We start from the raw sequence: 20503 nt of genomic DNA on the forward strand, positions 1-20503 counted from the left end.
ATCCGAAAAGCTTGAAATGGCCACTAACACGAAGTCAGTGCTGTATTATTATCATTGGCCATTCTGAGCTGCACAGTTCTCAAATATAAGCTGGGGATAATGGTAGTCTCCCCCTAAAGGATTTTTATGATGTTTAGATAGCATAATGAAGGTAAAGCATGTTGCAAAGCACTGACCCACTGTAAGCTTGTAATAAAGGGTGGAGTTTTGTTTACTCTAGCTTACTCTAACACTGCAGAGTGTGTGTGTGTGCGTGTAGTCTATAGAAGACATTGTTGTCCTCACAGGAGGGAGACTGGGGCAGGCCTGCTGACAGTCCTTTTAAAAGACCCCTTCCTTTTTAATATTGCTTCCTAACACAGATATCGGGTAAGGATTGTGGTTCCTTAACTTCATTTGGAAACCAATACATAAAAGATGAGAGGAGACAGGTTTTGGCACATAATGAAAAGACATTTTACCAATGATGAAGGTAGTGAATGCACTGTCCCCAAAAGGATGCAGACAATAATTATCATAATTATTATTGACATTATTAATATACCTTAGAGTTCCTCTCGTCCAAGCTCCTATCGGGAAGTTGAATGCTTTCCTTAACATCTCTTGCTATTACAGAGTATTATATTACGTTGTATTATGATGTTAGAGTTATACTCACATCATATCACATGTCATAAGACTAACAGTGGTGACAATAATTCACTGTGCCAAGCGTTTTCATGCGTCCTCTACTTTATCTCATAGCAACTCCTTAGGATGGTACTAATCACAGTCCCATTAGATAGGAAAGAAAACCAAGGCACCCGACTGAAGGCACATGGTGAACGCAGAGGCGGGGTTTGAACCTGGCAATAGCTGGTTCAGGGCTTGATTACTAAACTAGGGGCAGCGGGACAAGCACAGGACTCCTCCCAGCAATCCCAGGGCTGGGAATGAAAAGCAGTCTCCCACTTTGCAGAGGAGAAAACGGAGGCTTAGAGAGCGAAGCTAGGCCTGGGCCTCAGTTTCCCAACCTGCACGACGCATGAGCAAGCCACGCAAGCAGCAAGGCATCCCCGCGGCTCCGCTCCCCCGCGTCCCCCGCGCCCCCGCTCCCTCCGCCCTTACCTCGTCGCAGCCCAAGCACCTGGGCCGCAGGCTCTCGCAGTAGTGGCGGCCGCACCAGGGCGCGCCGTCCTTCCAGAAGTAGATGAGGTCCACCAGCGGCTCGGAGCACTTGGCGCACACGAAGCAGGCCGGATGCCACTGCTTGCTGTAACCCGCCCGGTCTGAGTAGACCACCGGGCTGTCCGCGGGGGCCACGCCCTTGCAGAGCTCGCAGACCTGGAAAGGAGGGGGAAGACCCAAAGATACAAGGGAGGGGGGCTTAATGACCTAGTTTAGAATCCATTCTCAGCCCCTTTAATTCCTGGGCAGGGGCTATACCTCTCTGTTCCTCGGTTGTTGTTCTTTTTTTCATCTGCAAAGTGGGATATTATTGCCTGCCTAATAGGTCACTAGGTGGTTGTGAGGATTAAGCCAAGTATTTATTTAACTTGGTGATTCTCAATCTTTTTTTTTTTTTTTGGTCTCAGGACCCTTTGAACTCTTAAAAGTTATGGAGAACCCCAGAGAGTTTTTGTTTATATGGGTAATATCTATTGATATCAGTAGAAATGACAACTGAGAAAAATTGCAAATATTTTAGTTCATTTTAAAATGACAATAATAAACCTATAATATGTTAACATAAATATCTGTTATTAAAAAAAATTATTTCCCCCCCAAAATATATGTAGTAAGAAGAGTGGCATTGCATTGCATTTTAGCAAATCTCCTTAATAGGGGCTTAAGAGAGGATCGCTGGGTTCTCATGTCTACTTTTACATTCATTATTTCTTGCATGAACATATCTGGCTTCACCTGATAAGAAATTAGAAATGTGAGCAAAAGAGGGTTATTCCAATAGTCTTTCCAGATAATTGTGGCTATCCTTTGATACTCATCACAATTTGATAAGTGGTAGTTTCTTAAAAGTTAGTTGCAATATGGAATTTGAATCTGCATTGATGAACCTTTCATACTTGATTACATTAAAATTAAAACCTGTCGACCCATCCTGCACTTTGAATGGCTCTTTAGCGCATAAATGATTATTTTTTAATAAACGTTTAATTTTTGTATAGTTTAAGACTTATAGAAAACTTGCAAAGATATAGAGAGTTCTCATATACCACCCACCCAATTTCCCCTATTATTCACATTTTACATTAACATGGTACATTTGTCACAATTAATTTATCACAATATTGATATGTTGTTAAGTCCATACTTTACTCAGATTTCCTTAGGTTCTATTTAATGTCTTCTTCTCTCGCAGTTTCCCATCCTGGATGCCATATTACATTTAGTGGTCAAGTCTCTTTGGGCTTGTCCTAACTGTGACAGTTTCTCAGACTGTCCTTGTCTGGATGACCTTAACAGTTCTGAGGATTAGTGGTGAGGCATTTTGCAGAATGTCCCTCACGTGGAATTTATCTGCTGTTTTCCTCATATTAGACTGAAGTTATGTATTCTTGGGAAGATGACAGGAGGTAAAGGGCCATTCTCATCGCATCCTATCAAGACTAGCCTCAGTATACACCCCCTCAGTTGTCCGGCACTTGGTGGATGCACAATGGCTATTCGGAGGCGTCTGTCCTCCAACCTCATGTTTCCAACCTAGGGAGGTGACAGATGAAGGAGGAAGAGACACAAGCAGATGAGGCACCTGACCATACCTCGGACAGGTTTAGTGCTGCAGAGAGCCAGGCAGGAAGAGTTCTGTGTACAGGCCGTGGGAGTTTTCGTCTAATGCTCACTGAGGACCTATCGTGTGCCAGGCCTTGTGCTAGATGCTGGAGATACAGCAGTGGAGGAGAAAGGTAAGATCGGAGCCCTCGGAGATGAGACGTGAGATGGCAGAAAGGAAATCCATAAGAAGATTAGTACAGAGTCTGATGAATACTATGAAAAAATAACAGGGTAATAGTTGGAGAGGTGAGAGACTTGGGGGTAGATGGGTGGCAGGGGCTACTTTAGCGGGGGCTCAGGAGAGGCCTCTGTGAGTCCTGGGGGGTTAGGAGTCAGCCGCATTCCTATTCGATCTTCACAGCTTCTTCTGAGTAGGCAATGCATGGACCCAGGTTTAAAATGTACCCATTTTACGGAAGACGAAAATGAGGTTTAGTGAGATGGAATTGCTTGCTCTAAGAGCACAGCCAAGAAGCAGAGCTGGGATTGAAACTTCAGCCCTTGACTCTGTGGCTTCCTATGGGAATTGAGCAGGGACTGGGGGAGAGATGAAGTCAGAGGGTTAGGAGGGCTCCCAGGAGAACGCATTCTGGCACGGCCCAGAGAAAGGCATGCCCAGTGGCTCCGAAATGAGAATGGATTCCCTGGAGGACCTCCCGGCCATGAAGGAAGCCAGCCCTTGGCTCCTCTTTCCATAAGGGTCTTCTTTATCTCCCTTTTCCTACCCGTAGCATCTACACTGCTGGCTCAGGAACCATGGGCAAAGGTGGAGTTCAACTCATGCTGCTCTTTAGCTTCAGTTCTCATAATGACTTCATGGGGAGGGTGAGACTTCTTGGGAGGAGTGGGCTGAGAGATTTCAAGATTTTGCTCCTCTGCTCTTTCCCCAGGAGCAGAGAGAGTTGCTCAGTGTTCATTCATTCATTCGTTCAACTATTCACCCAACACAGGGAAGTGGCTATGTGCCTCCTCTAAAGAATGGGACCTTAACATTCTCAATCTAGAAAATCCTTTGAGCCATGTTACAGCTCAAAGCCCTGATGACGATGACGGTGATGAAGATGGCTGTTGTGTCCTCACGGTCATTTCCATGTCCAGCACTGTGCTCAAGACTTTGAAGTCACTAAAATCCCTTGTAGAAACCCTAAAGAGTTATTTCCCCTTCTAAGAAAATCATTATTTCCCCTTCTAGAGATGAGAAAACTGAGGTTCAGAGAGAGTTACAGATTTGCTCAATAATGCACACCTGATAAGAGACAAAGCTAGAAGTTGCACATGGGCCAAGCCCAACTCCAAAGCCATAAAAGGGTTCTATTATGTCACCTGGCCTTTAGAGCAGGTGTCAGCAAACTCCAGCCCCTGCACCAAATCCGGTTGCTGCCTGTTTTTATGTGCCAGAAGCTGGATTTACATTTGTACCCCAATTAAGTGAAATGTTCTCTCCTCCCAAATAAATCCATTTTTTTTCTCATTAATAAACCTATGTTAGAAAAAAAAAACTGTGCTTGATTATTATTATATTTTCAATTTCATCCAAATTTTGTAAAAATTGATTTTCTTTCTCTTTATTTAAAGTATCTACAAGGTATTATTGATTCTGGCTCTTGACCACAAAGCCTAAAATATTTACCATCTAGCCCTTTACAGAAAAAGTTTGCTGACCCTTTTAGATGACTTAGGTTTAGATGACTGCTCTAAACTTACTAAGCACCATCTATATGTCTGCTAAAATAAAAATACGTGTTTGGCCATGAAAAGTTGGGGAGGTATGTGCTAAGAGTCTGAACACTTAGAATACTTACATAAGAACTGAAATGGTGAAAAATGGGGAAGGAAAACCAAATGACAAAGACTGTCCATGCACTGATAGCAGTTCCTAAGCATGGTAGCTGTCAAATGAATGTCCTGATAAGAACTGTGTTTGGTTAATTGAGTATATTTTGAATTGGATCCTGACTGCCTAATAATGTTCCTCAAAACGTGTTAGACTTGTGGTCTCAGGGATGCCCATGAACGAATGGGGTGAAGCCTTCAGCAAAATGAAAACCTTATTCCTCTTCACGTAAGAGTCCCCAGCTGCCTGGAACTCATCAAAGGGTCCAGACCTGAAATAAGTGATGCATCAACCTCCATTTATTCTTACCAACTGTTCAGCAGTGCTGGGAACTGCTAACTATTTGGCAAGGGCCATCTGAGCATAAAGCGAGTTCTCAGTCTGTCTAGGTCCTGGGTTACGTGGAATGAAATTTCCAGTCCTTTTCCTCCCACTCAGAAAGAACTTGCTCTCAGCCAACCCAACTACACCTAGATGGATATCACCATGAAGGCAGTGGGACCCTCAGCAACAAATTTCCAGATGTTACTTAATATGGAAGTAGGGAAAGGGAGAGTGATATCAATGCCCTGAGATTTGGATGGGGCGTACTGGCTGGCAGCCCACGATGTATGGAAGGAAGTAGAGGGGCATGATACCAGAAAGGCAATTGGGGATAATAATGGGAGGCTTTGAATCCAGGCTCTGGGGTGTGACTTGGGGACAATGGGGAGCTATGACTGGTTCTTGAGGCATGCAGTACTATGTCCTGATTTGTCCTGTAGGTGGCTGGCTGTGGCAGCAGTGTATAGTGCTCTGTGCTCCCAGATGTTAGTCTCAACCTTCTCATTTATCAAATGCCTCTCAGAGGAGTGTCCCTCCCCTTGCTTCCTCCCTAGCCTCCTTGGCTCTTGACCCTGTTACCACCAGTAGCCAGCCCCTTTAAGCAACCAATGTCACCGCCATTTTACGGGAACAAGATGTCTGCATGATAAGCCCTGTTGACATGTATCAGGAACCAATTTTCTCTTCTTGCCTCTGAGCTATTTTCCATGCCTCCTCCCATGTTGTCTCAGATGATGGTGTCTCTGAGGGCGTCCTGGGTCTGTCGTCCAGCTTGGTGGGCTGGAGATGGAGGGTGGGGGACCCTCGGCCACCAGGGACAGGCTGGAAACCAACAGCCTGAATTCTGACAAGCCTTTCTCTGGGCAAATGTATTCTACCACAGTCTTTGGTACTGAGATATTATTTCTAAACTGCAGTGGATGATTAAACAGGGATCCTGCTCTCTCTATATGATGGACCATTATTCAGCCATGAGAAGGAATGAAGTTCTGATACATGCGACAACAAGGATGAACCCTGAAGACCTTATGCTGAATGAAATCAGCCAGATATAGAAGACAACTATTCTATGACTTCACTGAGATTAAATAATCAGAATAGGCAAACTGATAGGGTCTGACACTACAATACAGGTTACCAGGGAATGGAGAGAGGGCAGGGAAGAGGGAGTAAAGGCTTAAAGTGGACAGAGTGTCTATTTGGGATGATGGAAAAGTTTTGGTAATAGATGGTGGTGATAGCAGCATAACATTGTGAATGAAATAAACAGCACTGAATTATATATTTGAATGTGGTTAAAAGGGAAAATATTAGGTAGAAAAAGAGAAAGAGGGGCACTCGCCAGTCAGATTGCTTGGTTCATAGCTGTATGACCTTGGGCAAGTTACCTAATCTCTCTATGCCTCAGTTTCTTCACTTGTCAAACGGGAATACTAGTAACAGCTCCATAGGGTCTGCCTGGATTAAATGAGATAATGGGATTAATGATCTAATAACAGCGTTCAATAGTGATGAACTAAAATCTGTTACCTTTTCCCCAGCCTTGCTTAGAGATGAGAAACTCAAAGCTCAGAGGAGTTAAACCACTTTTCCAAGATGATGAAGACATGCTGAAGCCAGGGCTTGATTCTGATTTGGATGCCTGGGTTTCCTGTCCTTGATACCATAGAGACCATGGTTAAAAACAGGTCCGTTAGCTGGGGATGATTCTTCCCACTGACTAACTTGTGTTTTTTTCCCATCTTAGTTCTCTCCATCTGTGCAAGGCCAGAGAACGAAGTTGTGTGACTCTGTCCATTCATCTCTCACCACCCCTCACAATGCTACAATTAGACGCTAGCTTGGTGGGCCTACTCTTCTCCTTTCTAAATCTATCCCCCCAAAATAGTGTTTCTCAGACTTGAATATGCCTTATAACCCCCAGAGGGCTTGTTCAAACAGATCGCTGTATCTCTAACCCAGAGTCTCTAATTTTGCCGGGTCTGGAGTCAGGCACCAGAATTTTCAAATTCCCAGGGAATGCTGCTGTGGCCAGGGGACCACACTTGAGAACACCTGAGATGGTTGATTTCATGTGTCAGCTTGTCTAGGTTATGGTGCCCAGTTGCTTGGTCAAACACTAGCCTAGAGTTTGCTGTGAATTCCGTAGTGGGATTAGCATCTGAAATCCCTTGACTTGAAGGAAATGACCTTCAATAACGTAGGTGGGCCTCATCTAATAACTGGAGGCCTGAAAAGCAAATAAGTGAAGGTTACAGAGAAAGAAAAATATCCTCGCCTCAAGACCATACCCTCTACTCCTCTCTGAGTTTCCAGCCTGCTGGCTTCCCCTATGGATTTTAGACTCAAGACTCCAACATCATTCTTCCTAGAAATTCCAGACTGTTGGCCTGCCTATGGATCTTAGACTTTCCAGCACTCACAACTGCATCAGCCAATTCCTTATAATAAATCTCTTACACACACATGTATTCTGTTGGTTCTGTTTCTCTAGAGAACCTGGACTGATCCAACAATATTAAAATCGACCTTCCACGTGAGCTCAGCAAAAATGACAGCCCCAGTTTGGTTCAGTCACAGCAAAAGCTAACTTAAATTCCTGAAATGCTCAAATTCTATGCTATTTTTTAGAAAGCGCAATGTGGCCATTCTCAGCTTATTTTCCCCGTTACGATGGTCAGGTATAAGTTCTTTGGGACTACTTCAAAAGACACAGAGAAAAAAGAGTTTATCATCACATATCAGCTGGTTTTCAATGATTTCAAACCAGAGCTTGTGGATGAAAGTCTTTCCAACATTCACCATGTAACCTGATTCCCAGACTATTTTCCCCTTGGCAGAGAAGAGGTGTAACAAATGAGGTTTTGTCCTGCGTCAGTGAAGTTTTCCCTGTCCCCTGTTCGAATGTGAGAAAGTCTCAATTAAAAGGGTCTGAACCAGAGGGTTTGAAAGTTCTGTGCTTTGGGCCTTTGCCATTGGAAACGCTTTAAGAAAGCTGAAGAACATTTTTGATTCAGTTGTCTCAAAAGCTAAGACCTCACTGGGTTCAGAGTCCCTCAGCCGTGTGGGTTTGAGCCACGTTGGCAGATTCTTGGACACTCTCCCACCAAGCCGAAGTCTGAGTCCCTTCTTTTGGCTATGGTTGGGCCTCAGCGACTCACTTCTGTAGAGCAGAATGGGGTGGAAGTGATGCTTTGTCACCCTAGGGTAGGTCGTAAAAGTCCATGCAGCTTCCACAGGGCTCTCAGTCAGTCCACACATCTTGGGAGCCCTGCGTTGACACGGAGGAAGCCCTACTACTATCCTGAGGCAGAGAGGGACATCTCCTGGGGGATCCCACCCACTGGATGATGCCAGGTGGAACAGAGACTGGGAGTTCACACTGGGCCCTGCCCAAAAGGCTGATTCATGAGCAAAATCCATGTTTGAAGCCACTAAGCTTTGGGGTGGTTTGATATGCAGTGTGATAGTCAGGTTCACATGTTAACTTGGCCAGGTGGTGGTGCCTGGCTGTCTGGTTGGGCAAGCGCTGGTCTGTCTGTTGCTGTGAGGACATTTCATGAACTTAAATCACGACCATGCTGGCTGCATCTACAGCTGATTGCATTTCAGCTAAGGGGAGTGTCTTCTGCAATGAGTGATGCTTAATCTAATCCCTGGAAGGCTTTTCTGGAGGGTTCAGAAGAGACAGTCACTCTTCCATCCCCATGGTTGCCCAGCCAGCCTCTCCTGAGAGATCACGGAGGACCTTCACTGGAGTTGCCAGCTCGCAGTCTGCCCTACAGACCTTGGACTCTTACATCCCCACGGTTTTGTGAGATACTTTTATAAATTTTATATTTACAGATATCTCCTGCTGATTCTGTTTCTCTAGAGAACCCTAGCTAATACATGCAGCATTAGATAACAGAACATGGAAAGTGGATGCAAAGAATGATGAAGACTTACGAAATGGAAATAACCAAAGCACAGAGTGTTTCAGGCAGGCAATAGTAGGTTAAGGCCAGTGGTCAGAGTTACAAGCCCAAAGAGCTGTCTCTAAGGACCAAGCTGAGCCAGACTTCAGACAAGGATCAGCACACACAGAGAACCCTCCAAACTAGCAGTCGTCTCTCTGTCAGCGGTGCCAGTTCTTTCCCAGTCATGCAGTTTTATTCTGGAAGGCTCTTATCCAAAGCCTACCTAGTCTAAACCCAGAGTGCCTTGTGAAAATCTCACTAGAACACTACAGTAAATATTATTAACACAAGGGCCTTGAATTCAGATACTGGTTTCTTTCCAACACAAATACTCCACAATTTACAAACAGCATCTCCCCATTTCCTCTTATGGTGATTATTCACCCTCTTTGCTTTGCAACCTCATGTATCCCAGCGTATTTCTTGTTCTTTTCTGGCCTAGCTTCATTTCTGGCGTCCTTAGCATTCTTGTGCTCTGCTGCCCCCCTTCTCTAGTCTTACTGAGATTTCTTATGGTACCAGCGGGCAGACTGGGTGTGCAGCATTCAGGGACACGGGCTTTGGAAGGAGGTTAGCAACATGGCTGTGTCACTGGGCAAGACCTCTATGAGCCTCAGTTTCCCCATCTGTAACATGTGATAGGCCCAGGTCCGTGGAAAATGCTTTCACCAATAACCCCACCTTATGTCTCTTCTTGGGGCACGTTAAATAAAATAGGGGGCTCTCGGCCACACAAAGTAAAATACGAGGCATTTCTAAGTAAATCTCCCACACTCGCTATTTGGAGAAAGTGGGAAATAAAACGAGGAAGGCCTCATAGGAGGTACACTTCTAAGGGAGAGCTTCAGTGTGGGGTATTCTCAGACCCAGCTGTGATAAGCACAGGGAACAGGGCTGGCTCCGCAAAAAGGTCTACATGCTGGGTAGGAAAAAGCTGTGGTCATTTTCACCTCAACTGCCTTGCATGGAGCCTGGAGCTGCTGGAAGCTCAGGAAGCGGGAGTTTCTATGATCTGGAGTTGCATGGAGTTTGGGGCGAGGCAGACCTGGGGTTCTAGGTTTGAGATATGCACTTGGCAGCTAGGAGATGAGAAAATTTGCCCAACTCTCTCATTTTTTGCCTGTGATCCGTAGCAGAAAGTACTTTATGTCCTGATCTAGCACACTACACACACACAGACACACACTCCTGAAACAAAGTTTCCAAGAAAAAGTCTTACCCTGGAAGCACTCTTTTTCATTAAAAAAAGAAAAAAATTCTAGTTGTAATTTGCTAAATCAGTTTTACTACCCACTAATGGATTGTGGCCTGAAATTTGAAAACAGTTTTACTTTGCTAAGCAAAACTTACATAAACTTCAGGTTTAAATGAAATAACATGCTCAAAAAAAACCCCTCAGTTCCTGGCACAATTTAGGTGATGAATGAATGACAGAAGATGAGGACATCATTGTCACCATTATCACCATCGCTTAACCTATAATAGCAAAATAAAACTGGATAAAACTAAAATAATTGATAAAAAGCGCTTTTTAATGGCCTTTCAAGTCCAGGGATTTGGCAAACTACAGCCCATGGACCAAATTCAGCTACTTGTTTCTGTAAATAAATCTTCAGCAGAACACAGTATGCTAAGGCTAATCTGTTTAGGTATCTCTATGGTTGCTTTTGTGCTCCAGCAGTAGAGATGAGTGGTTGTGACAGGGACTGTCTGTCCCACAAAGCATAAAACTTTCATAGTCTACCCTTGACAAAAAGTTTGCCAACCCCTGTTCCAGTCAATGGGAAACTATGCAGCCTCTCCAACCCACCCGGAGACACACAAAGATGATGTGCCAACATGCAAAAGTATTTACAGTATAAAAAGTGGGGTAAAGGTAATTTTCTTTGGAGGAAAAAAAAAACCCAAAACTCCTGTAATAGCATTAAAATGTGTCCACCATAAGGAAGGGGTCAGGGTCAGGGGCAGATGCAAAGAGGTTGGTAACCACGGTGATCTGGCAGGGCTGCTTTCCAGGCTCCTCCCCATGAATGACTGAGCAGGCAGGAGAGTGGGCAGACGGGATTCCTTGGGGCAGGGGCCCCAGAAAGAAGGTGACAGCGGGTTTGCTTCTGGGTCCTTCACTCTCTTGGCCTCCTGCCCAGTCAGAGCCCACGGGGGTGGGCGGTGGTTTCAAATTCCCAGCGAAGGGGCAGTAAGGGAAGCCAGCCTGCTGAGCCCACAAGCCAGCCTTCCGCTCAGAGCAAGACTTGGACGCCCCTGGCCGCAAATATGTACCTCACTGGGACTGGAGTCAGGCTGAGCCTGCCAGCTGCTGCAAGTTTCCATCCGAAAGGCAGGCCTTGGCTGAGGGTGGGGACCCAGGCCTCCCTGTCCCCCTCCGCACATTGTTGCGGGGAAAGGGGGACAGGGGAGCCAGATTGTGCTCCCTGAGTCCCACTGGGCAATCTGGGGCATTTACCCAAACTTCATGACTGAAAGGAATGTCTCCACTTCTCTCAATTGTTCTCTTCCTTCTGGTCTCTTTTTGGGTGCAACTGCCTGGCTGAAGAAGGGGGTGGTGTGAGCACGGGGCAAGCGAGGCAGGGGAGGCTCCTGGTGGGAATAATTAATACCAAAGAGTGGAGAATATATTAAACCCTATGTTTTGGCTTTTTCTCCCTTTCTTTAGTTACACGTTTGGGGTGTGGAGAAGGGCGGAAATTCCTGGGCAAAATGACCATGCTCGGGAAAGCTGTATGGTTAATTTCCGAGAAAATATCCAGTAAGCTCTGTAAATGCAGGGAAATGGTTTGGGGGAGCTGTTACCAATCAGAGTTGTTGCCTGTGGTGCAGGCACCCAGCAGATCCACCCAGGAGGGAGAAGGGGGAACAGTGTCTTGGAAAGTGGATGTAGGGTCTCAGTCGGGCTGGTGTGAAATGGTCCAGACTGCTGGGGTTTTCCCGCACACCCCTCCATGGAACTCTGGAGCTCCCGAGACCCACAGGAACCCACAGCTAGTGGATGGGGCCGGGGCAGAAAAGTCCTTCTGTTGTTTCTGGCATGCACATAAGAAGTCTGCCAATTCCTCCCTGGGCTGGGACTGTGGGTTTCTGCCAACAGTTGGCTCCCCCCCACCCCCCGCCACAGTCAGACACACCAATACCCGCCCTGGTTCTGGGTCCCTTGTCCGGCTCCATCCCAGGACTGTTCAGACTCCTGCCTGCTGATGAAGGAGACAGACCTGGGGTTGAGTCCCTGTCCCAGCACTCACCCGCAAGCCAGTTACCCTCTCTGAGCCTTGGGCTTCGCATCTGTAAAATGGGTATAAGACCACCAACCTTCTCGCTGGCTGTTTCAAGGATTCAGAGATTGGGTAGGTGAAGAGAGTTGCTCAGTGCCAGCTCTCCAGGGACTGTTAGTTTCTTCGTCCCCTTCTCCAGACTTAGCCAGTGTCCCTCCACCCCTACCCAGCCTGCCACAAATGCACACATGCATGCACACCCATGCACACACACAGAGAGGCAAGTGAAAGAAAGTGGGGGAGGCTGATTGTTTTCTACTAATTGGCTTCACTGATGCAAAAGGCATTATGTGGGTGAATTATGTCCTGGGACTTTCCTGTAGAGGTATTTCCTCATGCTAAGGGAATACTTCTGGAAGCATGGTTGGCAATTTCTCATGGGGTCCCTGCCCCTTCTAACTTCAGGGTAATAACTGGGAGGTGAGCAAGGACCCCCTCAACTCGGGGTTCACCTCTCAAGCAGACAGATGGGCCACAGCTAATTTTAGGTCACCTGTCTGTCGGGCCTGTCCCAAGCCTTGGGTTTGAGAGCTGGGGGTGGCGCTGCAGATCGGCAAACTGTATTTGGGCCGGTGTAAGGGGACACACCTGGCTGCTTCTGGGCTGCCTCAATGAGAAGGGTCTGGCAGCACTGCTGCTCCCTGCAACCTGGCTGTCTCTGTGCCTTCCAGCTCGGCTCAAAGCTCAGCTCCTCGGCAGAATTTCACACAGGCAGGCTTGGAAAAGGCTTTGGCAATAGCTGCTCCTGTGAGCTTAATAACCCTTTCCTCTGGGGATGCTTTGGTGGAAGGGTTGGGGCTGGAGGCCGCGGCAACCTGACCCCGCGGTGGCTCCCGTCCGAGCCTCTCCCAAGGGCTCAGAGGAAGGCCAGCATCTGACAAGGTTGACCCAGCAGCAGGCTGGAGCCAGGCGAGTGCAGGAGAGGATTGCCTAGCCATGAAGATGGCCTTCAGAGAAAAACTGGAGGCTTGCAGGCCTCCGAGTTAAGGGTGGGCATGCTGGAGTGGGGTATAAAATAGTGTCAGTTCTGTGCCTGTGTCCCCAGAACCCTCCCCCATTCTCAAAGCTGGGCTCCTTGGAGATAGACAGCTCCCTGCCCTTTGCCCTTACACAAAGCCAAGAGGCCAGATAAATCCAGAAAACTGCCCATGACATCACTGGTTAGACACTCACTATATACCCTACTGGTGATATCATTTTTGCTGAGCTTATTTATAAAATAATTTGAGAACATTTGGTTCTCAAATGAGTCCCCAGAACTATATTAGCATCACCCGGGAATGCTTTAGAAATGCAGATTCTTGGGCCCTGCTCCACTACCGACAGAGTGGGAAACCCTACCCAGCCACCTCCACGTCAAGTCTTTCAGGAGAGTTAGCCCACTAAAGGCTTTGAGAAGTACTGCTATTAAAAACTCTATTTAATTTGATTCACCCTCATGTCTTCCAAATTTACATGACCTCATAACTCTTTTTTAATGGCATAATATTGATTTACTTTCCCAAGAACAAGCTTTGGGACACAGGAAATAACACGGACTTTGGAGCCCGACAGATGTTACTTCAAATCCCAGTTTTGAATCTCAGCAGCCTGGGGAGCTACATCCTGTTTGCTTCCATACAGTTGCCGTGAGCTTTAAATAAGGTACGATAGAGCTTAGTATTGCCCTTGCTTCAGAGCAATACTTTCCGCACTGTAGCTGCTGATGATAACACAAATGGTCATTATGATGAAGATATCGTCATGCGTGATTAATATAGTTCCTGTATAATTTTTTTTTGATGTGTCCCTCTCTTTGCCTTCCATTTGTCTCCTTAATCCCTGTTCAGATTTGGGATTTCAGGCCAAATCCCATATTTGCCTGCACACACCTGGGTTCTCAGGCTGAATGTTAGGACTTCTGCTAACCAGGTTCACTGCTCTTCAGCATGGGAGTAAAAATCAGGCTTCCTGCCCGGTGCTGGTGAATGTGGGTTCTATGCTGTCCCTTCAGGAGAAGCAGGAGAGCAGGGAGAGCCCGGGCACACATGAGCATGTGACGTGGCTCACTGGGGTAAGGCTGCATCTCAGGGTGCAGAGCCCATGTCCACGCTAAGGTTGGGCGGCTGGCGGCACACAGTTTGGGCCCGTTGGGGCTATCTAGCTGCTTTTCCCTATAAGGATTCATTTCCCTGCTCCGACGGGATAAACAGAAAGTTAAATAAGACAACTTATTTCTGGAAAAAATAATGAACAGGTTCAGTAAACCAGCAGCACGTAGTGGAGATAACGCTGACCTTGCAGTCAGCAAGCCTGAACCCTCATCCCAGCTCTGCCCCCTTCGAAGCTGTGGGGCCTTGGAAAAATCACCTAACCTCTCTGAATTTCAGACTTCTCACCTGTAAAATGGGGTTGGTGAAATTCACTCCACCAGGCAAATGTGTGAATTAAACAAAGACTGGGGAAAGATGAACACAAAGCTTGGAATAGAACAAGGGTCTAGCTGTGGAAATGGAAGTTCACATCTTCCCAGGTAAAATGTCCATCCAAATTGTTCCCATTTTCAAGGTACAATTTAGGTCAAACATTTATTCATTCATCTGTTAATTCATTTGTATGTCATATATTTATTAAGGACCTACTATATATGCCACATGCTGCGGATACAGAGATGCACACGGTGAGACCTCAGCATCCAGAGGAGGTGATGGACATTAAACCACTGTGACATAATTAGCTATTGAATTAAAACTGTGATTAGGGCAAGGAAGAAGTCTGCCTTTCCCAGACTAACCTACATAAGCTTTCTTCAGGCTCCCTCCCTCATTCTCTGCCCTTGAACTTGCCCCTTACGGTCTTGAATTGTTTAAATGCTTTCAAAACGCCAGAAATGTTTCTTAAAGTTGAATGTAGGCAAGGACCCAGGATCCCAAGCTGCCTTTGCCCCAGTTCCACACTGAAAAAACATTTGGGGTTCAGTAAAGGATAAAACATGTTCTTCAGCTCAGCACATCCGCCCTTGGGGATGGCAGTGAAAACAGGGACTTTCACAAATGTCACCACAACGTAAAGAGGCTTCTTTTGACTTGAGACTAAACAGCATTTATGATTTAAGGATAGACAGTTCTTTGAGAGTGGATACAGAGCAGAGCAGGATGAGGAGACCAACTTATGAAACAGGGAAACTGGATCTATTCTGTTATAGTCCCTAGGATGCATATTCTTCCTGAGAAATGGGTCTTTTAAACATCATTGCCAAGTGTGTGGTAGAGACAATCCATTCTGTTCTTTTGACTTAGAGTTCTCAGATTAAATGGGGTGAGACAGTAGGTAGCTGGGTGGCAGGCCTGGATTAAAATGTCAACAAGATGTGAGGGAAACATGTTTCAAGTCACTCCAGGAGGCGAAGAGCCCAGAGCTCTCTGAATGTGGTAGAAGCATCACTGGGCTTGGGTGTCTGGCTCACACAGGGACGGGCACCTGTCCCCAGGAAGACAAGGGCTTGAGGACCCCACATATTGGGGTCTTTGTCTCCAAATGCCAAATGGAGGCCAATGAGACCCTTGGATGATGGGAAGTGGGGCAGAGGTGGCAAAAGGTAGAAAGATGGCTGGGAGCTACAAACCCTCGTGGCCACCAGCGCCATGTGCTACTGGTCTCAAGCTATTCCTCTTGCCTCTTGGAGTGTAATTTAAGGCAAACCAACCTTAGGGCTTTCAATTCTCAAATCCAAGATTGCCTCCAGTGGCTCACTGCCCAACAGCCCATGTACTTACTCAGGGTACTTTAGAAAGCAACGCTTGGATGGTGGGCCTGGGATAGAAAGCCTGCCATGGCTCTGGGGTACTTAGAATAAGGGCCAAACTCCATGACATCCTTGAATATGGGGCCCAAAGAGCCTTCTGCTTGTTTGAAACCCTGGAGCTTGGCATATAACACAGCTAATCAGTGTCTGCCCGATGAACAAGTGGAAGGCATGGGTTCTTGGGGAGCTCACGCCTCCTGAACTTGCCAGCCTCGTGGCCCCCTTCCCTCAACACACCATACCTGAGTCTCACAGGGACTTCTTCCGATCCTGCCACTGCACCATACTCTAACCCATGGCAGATTTTGCACCTGTTCATCTCTTTAAGGGGGCACATATCATTCCCTTAAAAGCCCAGATAGCTCCTGGATCTTCTCCAGCGTTCAGCCTGTGTCTTACCCCCTCCTGGAAGCCTTCCCTCGCTCCCCAAGCAAGGCTGCAGGCACGTTCTCCAAGCTGTGACCTCTTGGTCCTTTCCAGAGCACTGACCTAGACTTATTTCCATCCGGACAGTTCCTGGCACAGGGAAAGTGAGCCACGCGTGTCTGGTGAACGCACGAAAGCATAAGCGAACCCCTGACCCTTCCACTGGGACCCGGCGGACCCTTCCACTGGGAGAGACTTACGTATTCCACCTCTTTGCTGGACGGGTCGCCGAGGCTGCCATTGGCGGTGGGGGCCACGGGCTCTGCGGGCTTCTCCGGCTGCTTCCCGTCCTCCTTGGGCAGGCCGCCCTGCCCCGGGAGGGCCACTTCTCCGACGCCCAGCGCCTCGCTCTTATATCGCTTGACAAATTCTTCCATCAGCTTCAACTCGCTTTCCACAAGTCCGCGGCAGCGGGAGGGGTCCTGGTCATAGCTGGGGAGCTGGTGCAGAAGCTGGCGCCGGCGGTAGTAGGCGCCCTCAGTGCCGGACACTGGCTGCTTCTCCTTCGGGATGAGCTCCATGTACTGCAGGCCCTGGGAGGAGACAGAGGGCAGAAGGCAGTGAGGGCGCAGCTCTAGGGACCCCTCCACCTCACCCCTCCGCACCTCTACCTGTTGAGTGGGGCCTGCAGCAGAGCAGAAAACTAGGGCAGAATCCAGCTCACACCGAAAATAAAGTCTTTTTTTCCCCCTAACATTACCAACCAACTGAAAGAAATGCAGCCTTTTTTTTTTTTTTTAATTTGAAGCAATGTTTTTATCCCTCCAAAATACAAAAGCAAATAAGAAAATGCAGACTAGAGAGAGAATGTAAAGGGAAAATAGGCATCCTCTACCCCGTGTGGGTTGGAAATGTTCTGCACCGTGATCCTGGTGCTAGTTCTTAGGTAAAAATCCACCCAGCTGTACACACAGGACACCTGCGCTTTCCTGCATGGATATTATACTTCGATTTAAAAAGCAATTGAAAATCCTCTCCTGGCCCCACGGTAGCAGCTTGTTGATAACTTTCAGTCTGCCCTTCCAGAAACTTTCCTAACTATATTTATTAAAACATGTATTGATATCATTTCCCATGCATGTGTGGATGAACTGCCTTTTAGAACTATTCTCTGTCCTGTGGGTTTTTTAATGACCGTGGGAGAGAGGACAATTTTGACTCATGCAAGAGCGACATTTGTTTGAATATGTAGATGTGAGCTCTGTTCATCCACGAGATACACTTCTGCTTGTTGACAACACTTTTATTTTATTACTTATTCTCCAAAGACCACTGCTGCTTTCATTTTCGGATGGCATTGGAAAGAGAAAAACCCTACTCGTGGGCTAGACTTTTCCATCAGAATTTGATAAAGATCATTTTGCTTTGTTCTCTGCTTTGCAAGTAATGGTAATAATTACTATTACAAGTATAACTCTTATCATCAAGGAAATGTGGCTACCTAAAGCCTCTTCTCTTGTATCATTTGCTGGACAGTAGCCAATGAATACATCTTGAAATATAATGACAGAAGTAATGCAAACCAGCCGACCTCATATAATCTGTGGCCTCCATGGGACCCTTTCCTTACCGACCCCACAACAGATGTGCTCATTTCTAACTTCCCTCATAGAAGTACCCTCCCAGGAAAGGAAAAGCTCTCTCTCATCTTTCCTCTCCTTAAGCAGTACCATAAGATCGAGCCACTCTCTATTCCCTAATCACTTCTTGCATGTTCGATTTAGCCATCCATTTCTTGAGGGCAGGTGACGTCCCTTCTACTTTGGTAGCAAGGCTGAGGGCCCTGGAGTCGGTCTGTCCTGAGCTGACCTCTGCTGCATGCCAGCCGTGGGCCCAGGGACACGTGGTCCCCTCTGTGCTGCGGAGACCCCACCCCCGGGGTGCTGTGGGATTAAGGAGCAGATAGAGAGCATGTGGCAGTCAATAAGCACTCCACGGAGCCCTCTTCCCTTCTCTTTCCTTTCTATGACTTTTCTATGTTTTAAAATCTGGGACTGCTGTCACACCTGCCAACTACCTACTTCGAAGCAGACATTCTCAAATGAGGCAATGAATAAAAATAAGGTGGAAAAATGACTAAAAACGTAGGTTCTGGGCACCGATCCCGCAAGGATTCCAATTCGGTAGGTGAGCTGTGGGGTAGAGTAATCCGTGTTGTTAACAAGAATCCCACAGGGTGGATCCAGGACCACCCGTGAATTCCTGTTCCAATGGAACGCTGGCCAGAAAGCAACTAGTGAGAAAACAACTGTGACTCTCAGGCATCCAGGGAGAGACACCCGAGGAAAGGCTCGCCACATGCTTCAGCTTCTTCAGGCTTTTGCAGGACCAAAGATTCTCAAGGAAGAAACATGAATTTTGGGAACACCCGGGAGAGGGCTAAATGAGCTTTTACTCTCCCCCACGCTGGAATCACAGATTCACTTTCGTGATGACAGTGATGCCATTTAAGTAGATGTTTATTTTTACATTTGCCCATTTTGCAATATGGGTTTTGTTGCCTTCAAAACGGGTTATTTTTACATCATTTACCTCATGGCAGCACTCCCAATAAAGAACACAATCTAGTTTAAAATGGCTTTTCTTAGAAGAGCATAATCAAATCATTATAAGGTATTTCATGGTTTATTAATTTAAAAGTATTCAGGGGCACCTTAGAAACAGGAGACTCAACAAGGGCTCAAATCAAGAACATTTCTACGTTGACATCACTTGTAATTGTCTGAATAGTAATACCTATGCAGATAACTTTTCCAATTAGGCCTCTTTCTTTCCTCTTTTAAGTGAACAGAAATCTTACGTGTGGATGGGTTCCAGAAATGGGACGATTTGGGGGAGATAAAGGTCAGGGCCGTGACGTGAGAAACTGAGGAATGCACATTGTCTGCTCCTGACAGCTGTTTTCCATTTCCATGCCCGACCCTGACAGCTCCCACACCCTGCCATAGTTTGACTGCTCCAGCCCAGGTGGCTGCTGGCACATTTAGGCTTAGAGCCCACCTGTCTCAAGTTTTATCTCCAGAAGCTTGGCTCCCTCTGGAATTATGGAAATCAGCATGGAAATGCATATTGAAATTCACAATGAACATTCCCACGTGTCTGATTTTAGGGAATTGGGGTGATGAATCTGGGGCATGGGACCTAGTCTAGAGGCTGGCACTTGCTCTAGATTCTACATACGGATGTTGTTAGAAAAGGGAGAGGCAGGTGACCTGGAGCTCCTGTGGGACCCTAACTGAAGAGTGCCTGGGGCAGCTGTGGACGTCCCACTGGTGGCTCTGCCTAGATTGTGAGGGCACCTGTCTGAAGGTCCCTTCCCAGCCTTGTGGCCTCACGGCAGGTCCCATTACTTTTGGAACATTCACACAAGCTTTAATGCTCTTCAGGGCAGATGGCCGGCAGTGGTGGACACAGTCCCAGCCTGTCTGGAAATCTGGGTCCTGAGTCCAGCTCTGCTGCGACTCTCTGTAATGCCGAGAAAGTACCTCACCCCTCTGGGCTTTGGTTTCCTCATCTGTGCATCTGGGGTAGATTACACCATCATCAGGGTCTTGTCTACCATGAGAAGTTCACGATGACCTCACCCAATCCTCACAACTAATGGGAGAAGAGGGGCAATAGCCTGAGGGGGATTTTATAGCCCAAGAAAGAGGACAAAGGAGGCAAATGGGTTCTGTCTGGTCCCAGAGCCTCCACCCAACACAAGGGAAAACAAGACGCCAGAAGGAACTGCACAACCTACTAAATGTCCCAGAATGGCACGTTTCTGATCCTGTCTTGGGAAAATCAGGGTGCCCAGCAGGTTTTCTCTGGGCCAACATGAAACTGCAGGCAGCCCCCAGCACATATGGCCTTGTCTAAAGAACCCAGTCTCAAGCTTAAGTGTGCATAAGAATCGCTTGGAGATTTCATGAAAAAAGATTCCAGGATCCACCCTTGGATTCTGACTTAGGAGGTCCCACATTCCCGGGTGAGTCTGAGGTGGGACATCCAAGAGTTGGGGCCTTTTTGGGGCAGTGGGTGAGGGGACGGGGATCTGATGTCAGAGGGCAGCCTGACAGCCAACAGGCTGAGCCAGGGCCCTGAGGACTCAAGTGCCCACAACCCTCCCTTCCGAGTT

General features: G+C 47.0%; 1 protein-coding gene across 1 annotated transcript in view; it reads right to left on the reverse strand.

Annotated features, from left to right (window-relative positions):
• Window positions 1-20503, reverse strand: part of LMCD1 (LIM and cysteine rich domains 1) — a 61397-nt gene that overhangs the window by 887 nt on the left and 40007 nt on the right. The window contains exons 4-5 of the mRNA XM_077116679.1: window positions 16584-16916; window positions 1108-1323 (exon numbers count right to left, since the gene is read on the reverse strand). Coding sequence (XP_076972794.1) covers window positions 1108-1323; window positions 16584-16916 — 549 coding nt within the window. The remainder of the gene's footprint in view (window positions 1-1107; window positions 1324-16583; window positions 16917-20503) is intronic.

Source organism: Tamandua tetradactyla, chromosome 9, assembly GCF_023851605.1.
Source record: "Tamandua tetradactyla isolate mTamTet1 chromosome 9, mTamTet1.pri, whole genome shotgun sequence".
Lineage (NCBI taxonomy): Eukaryota > Metazoa > Chordata > Mammalia > Pilosa > Myrmecophagidae > Tamandua > Tamandua tetradactyla.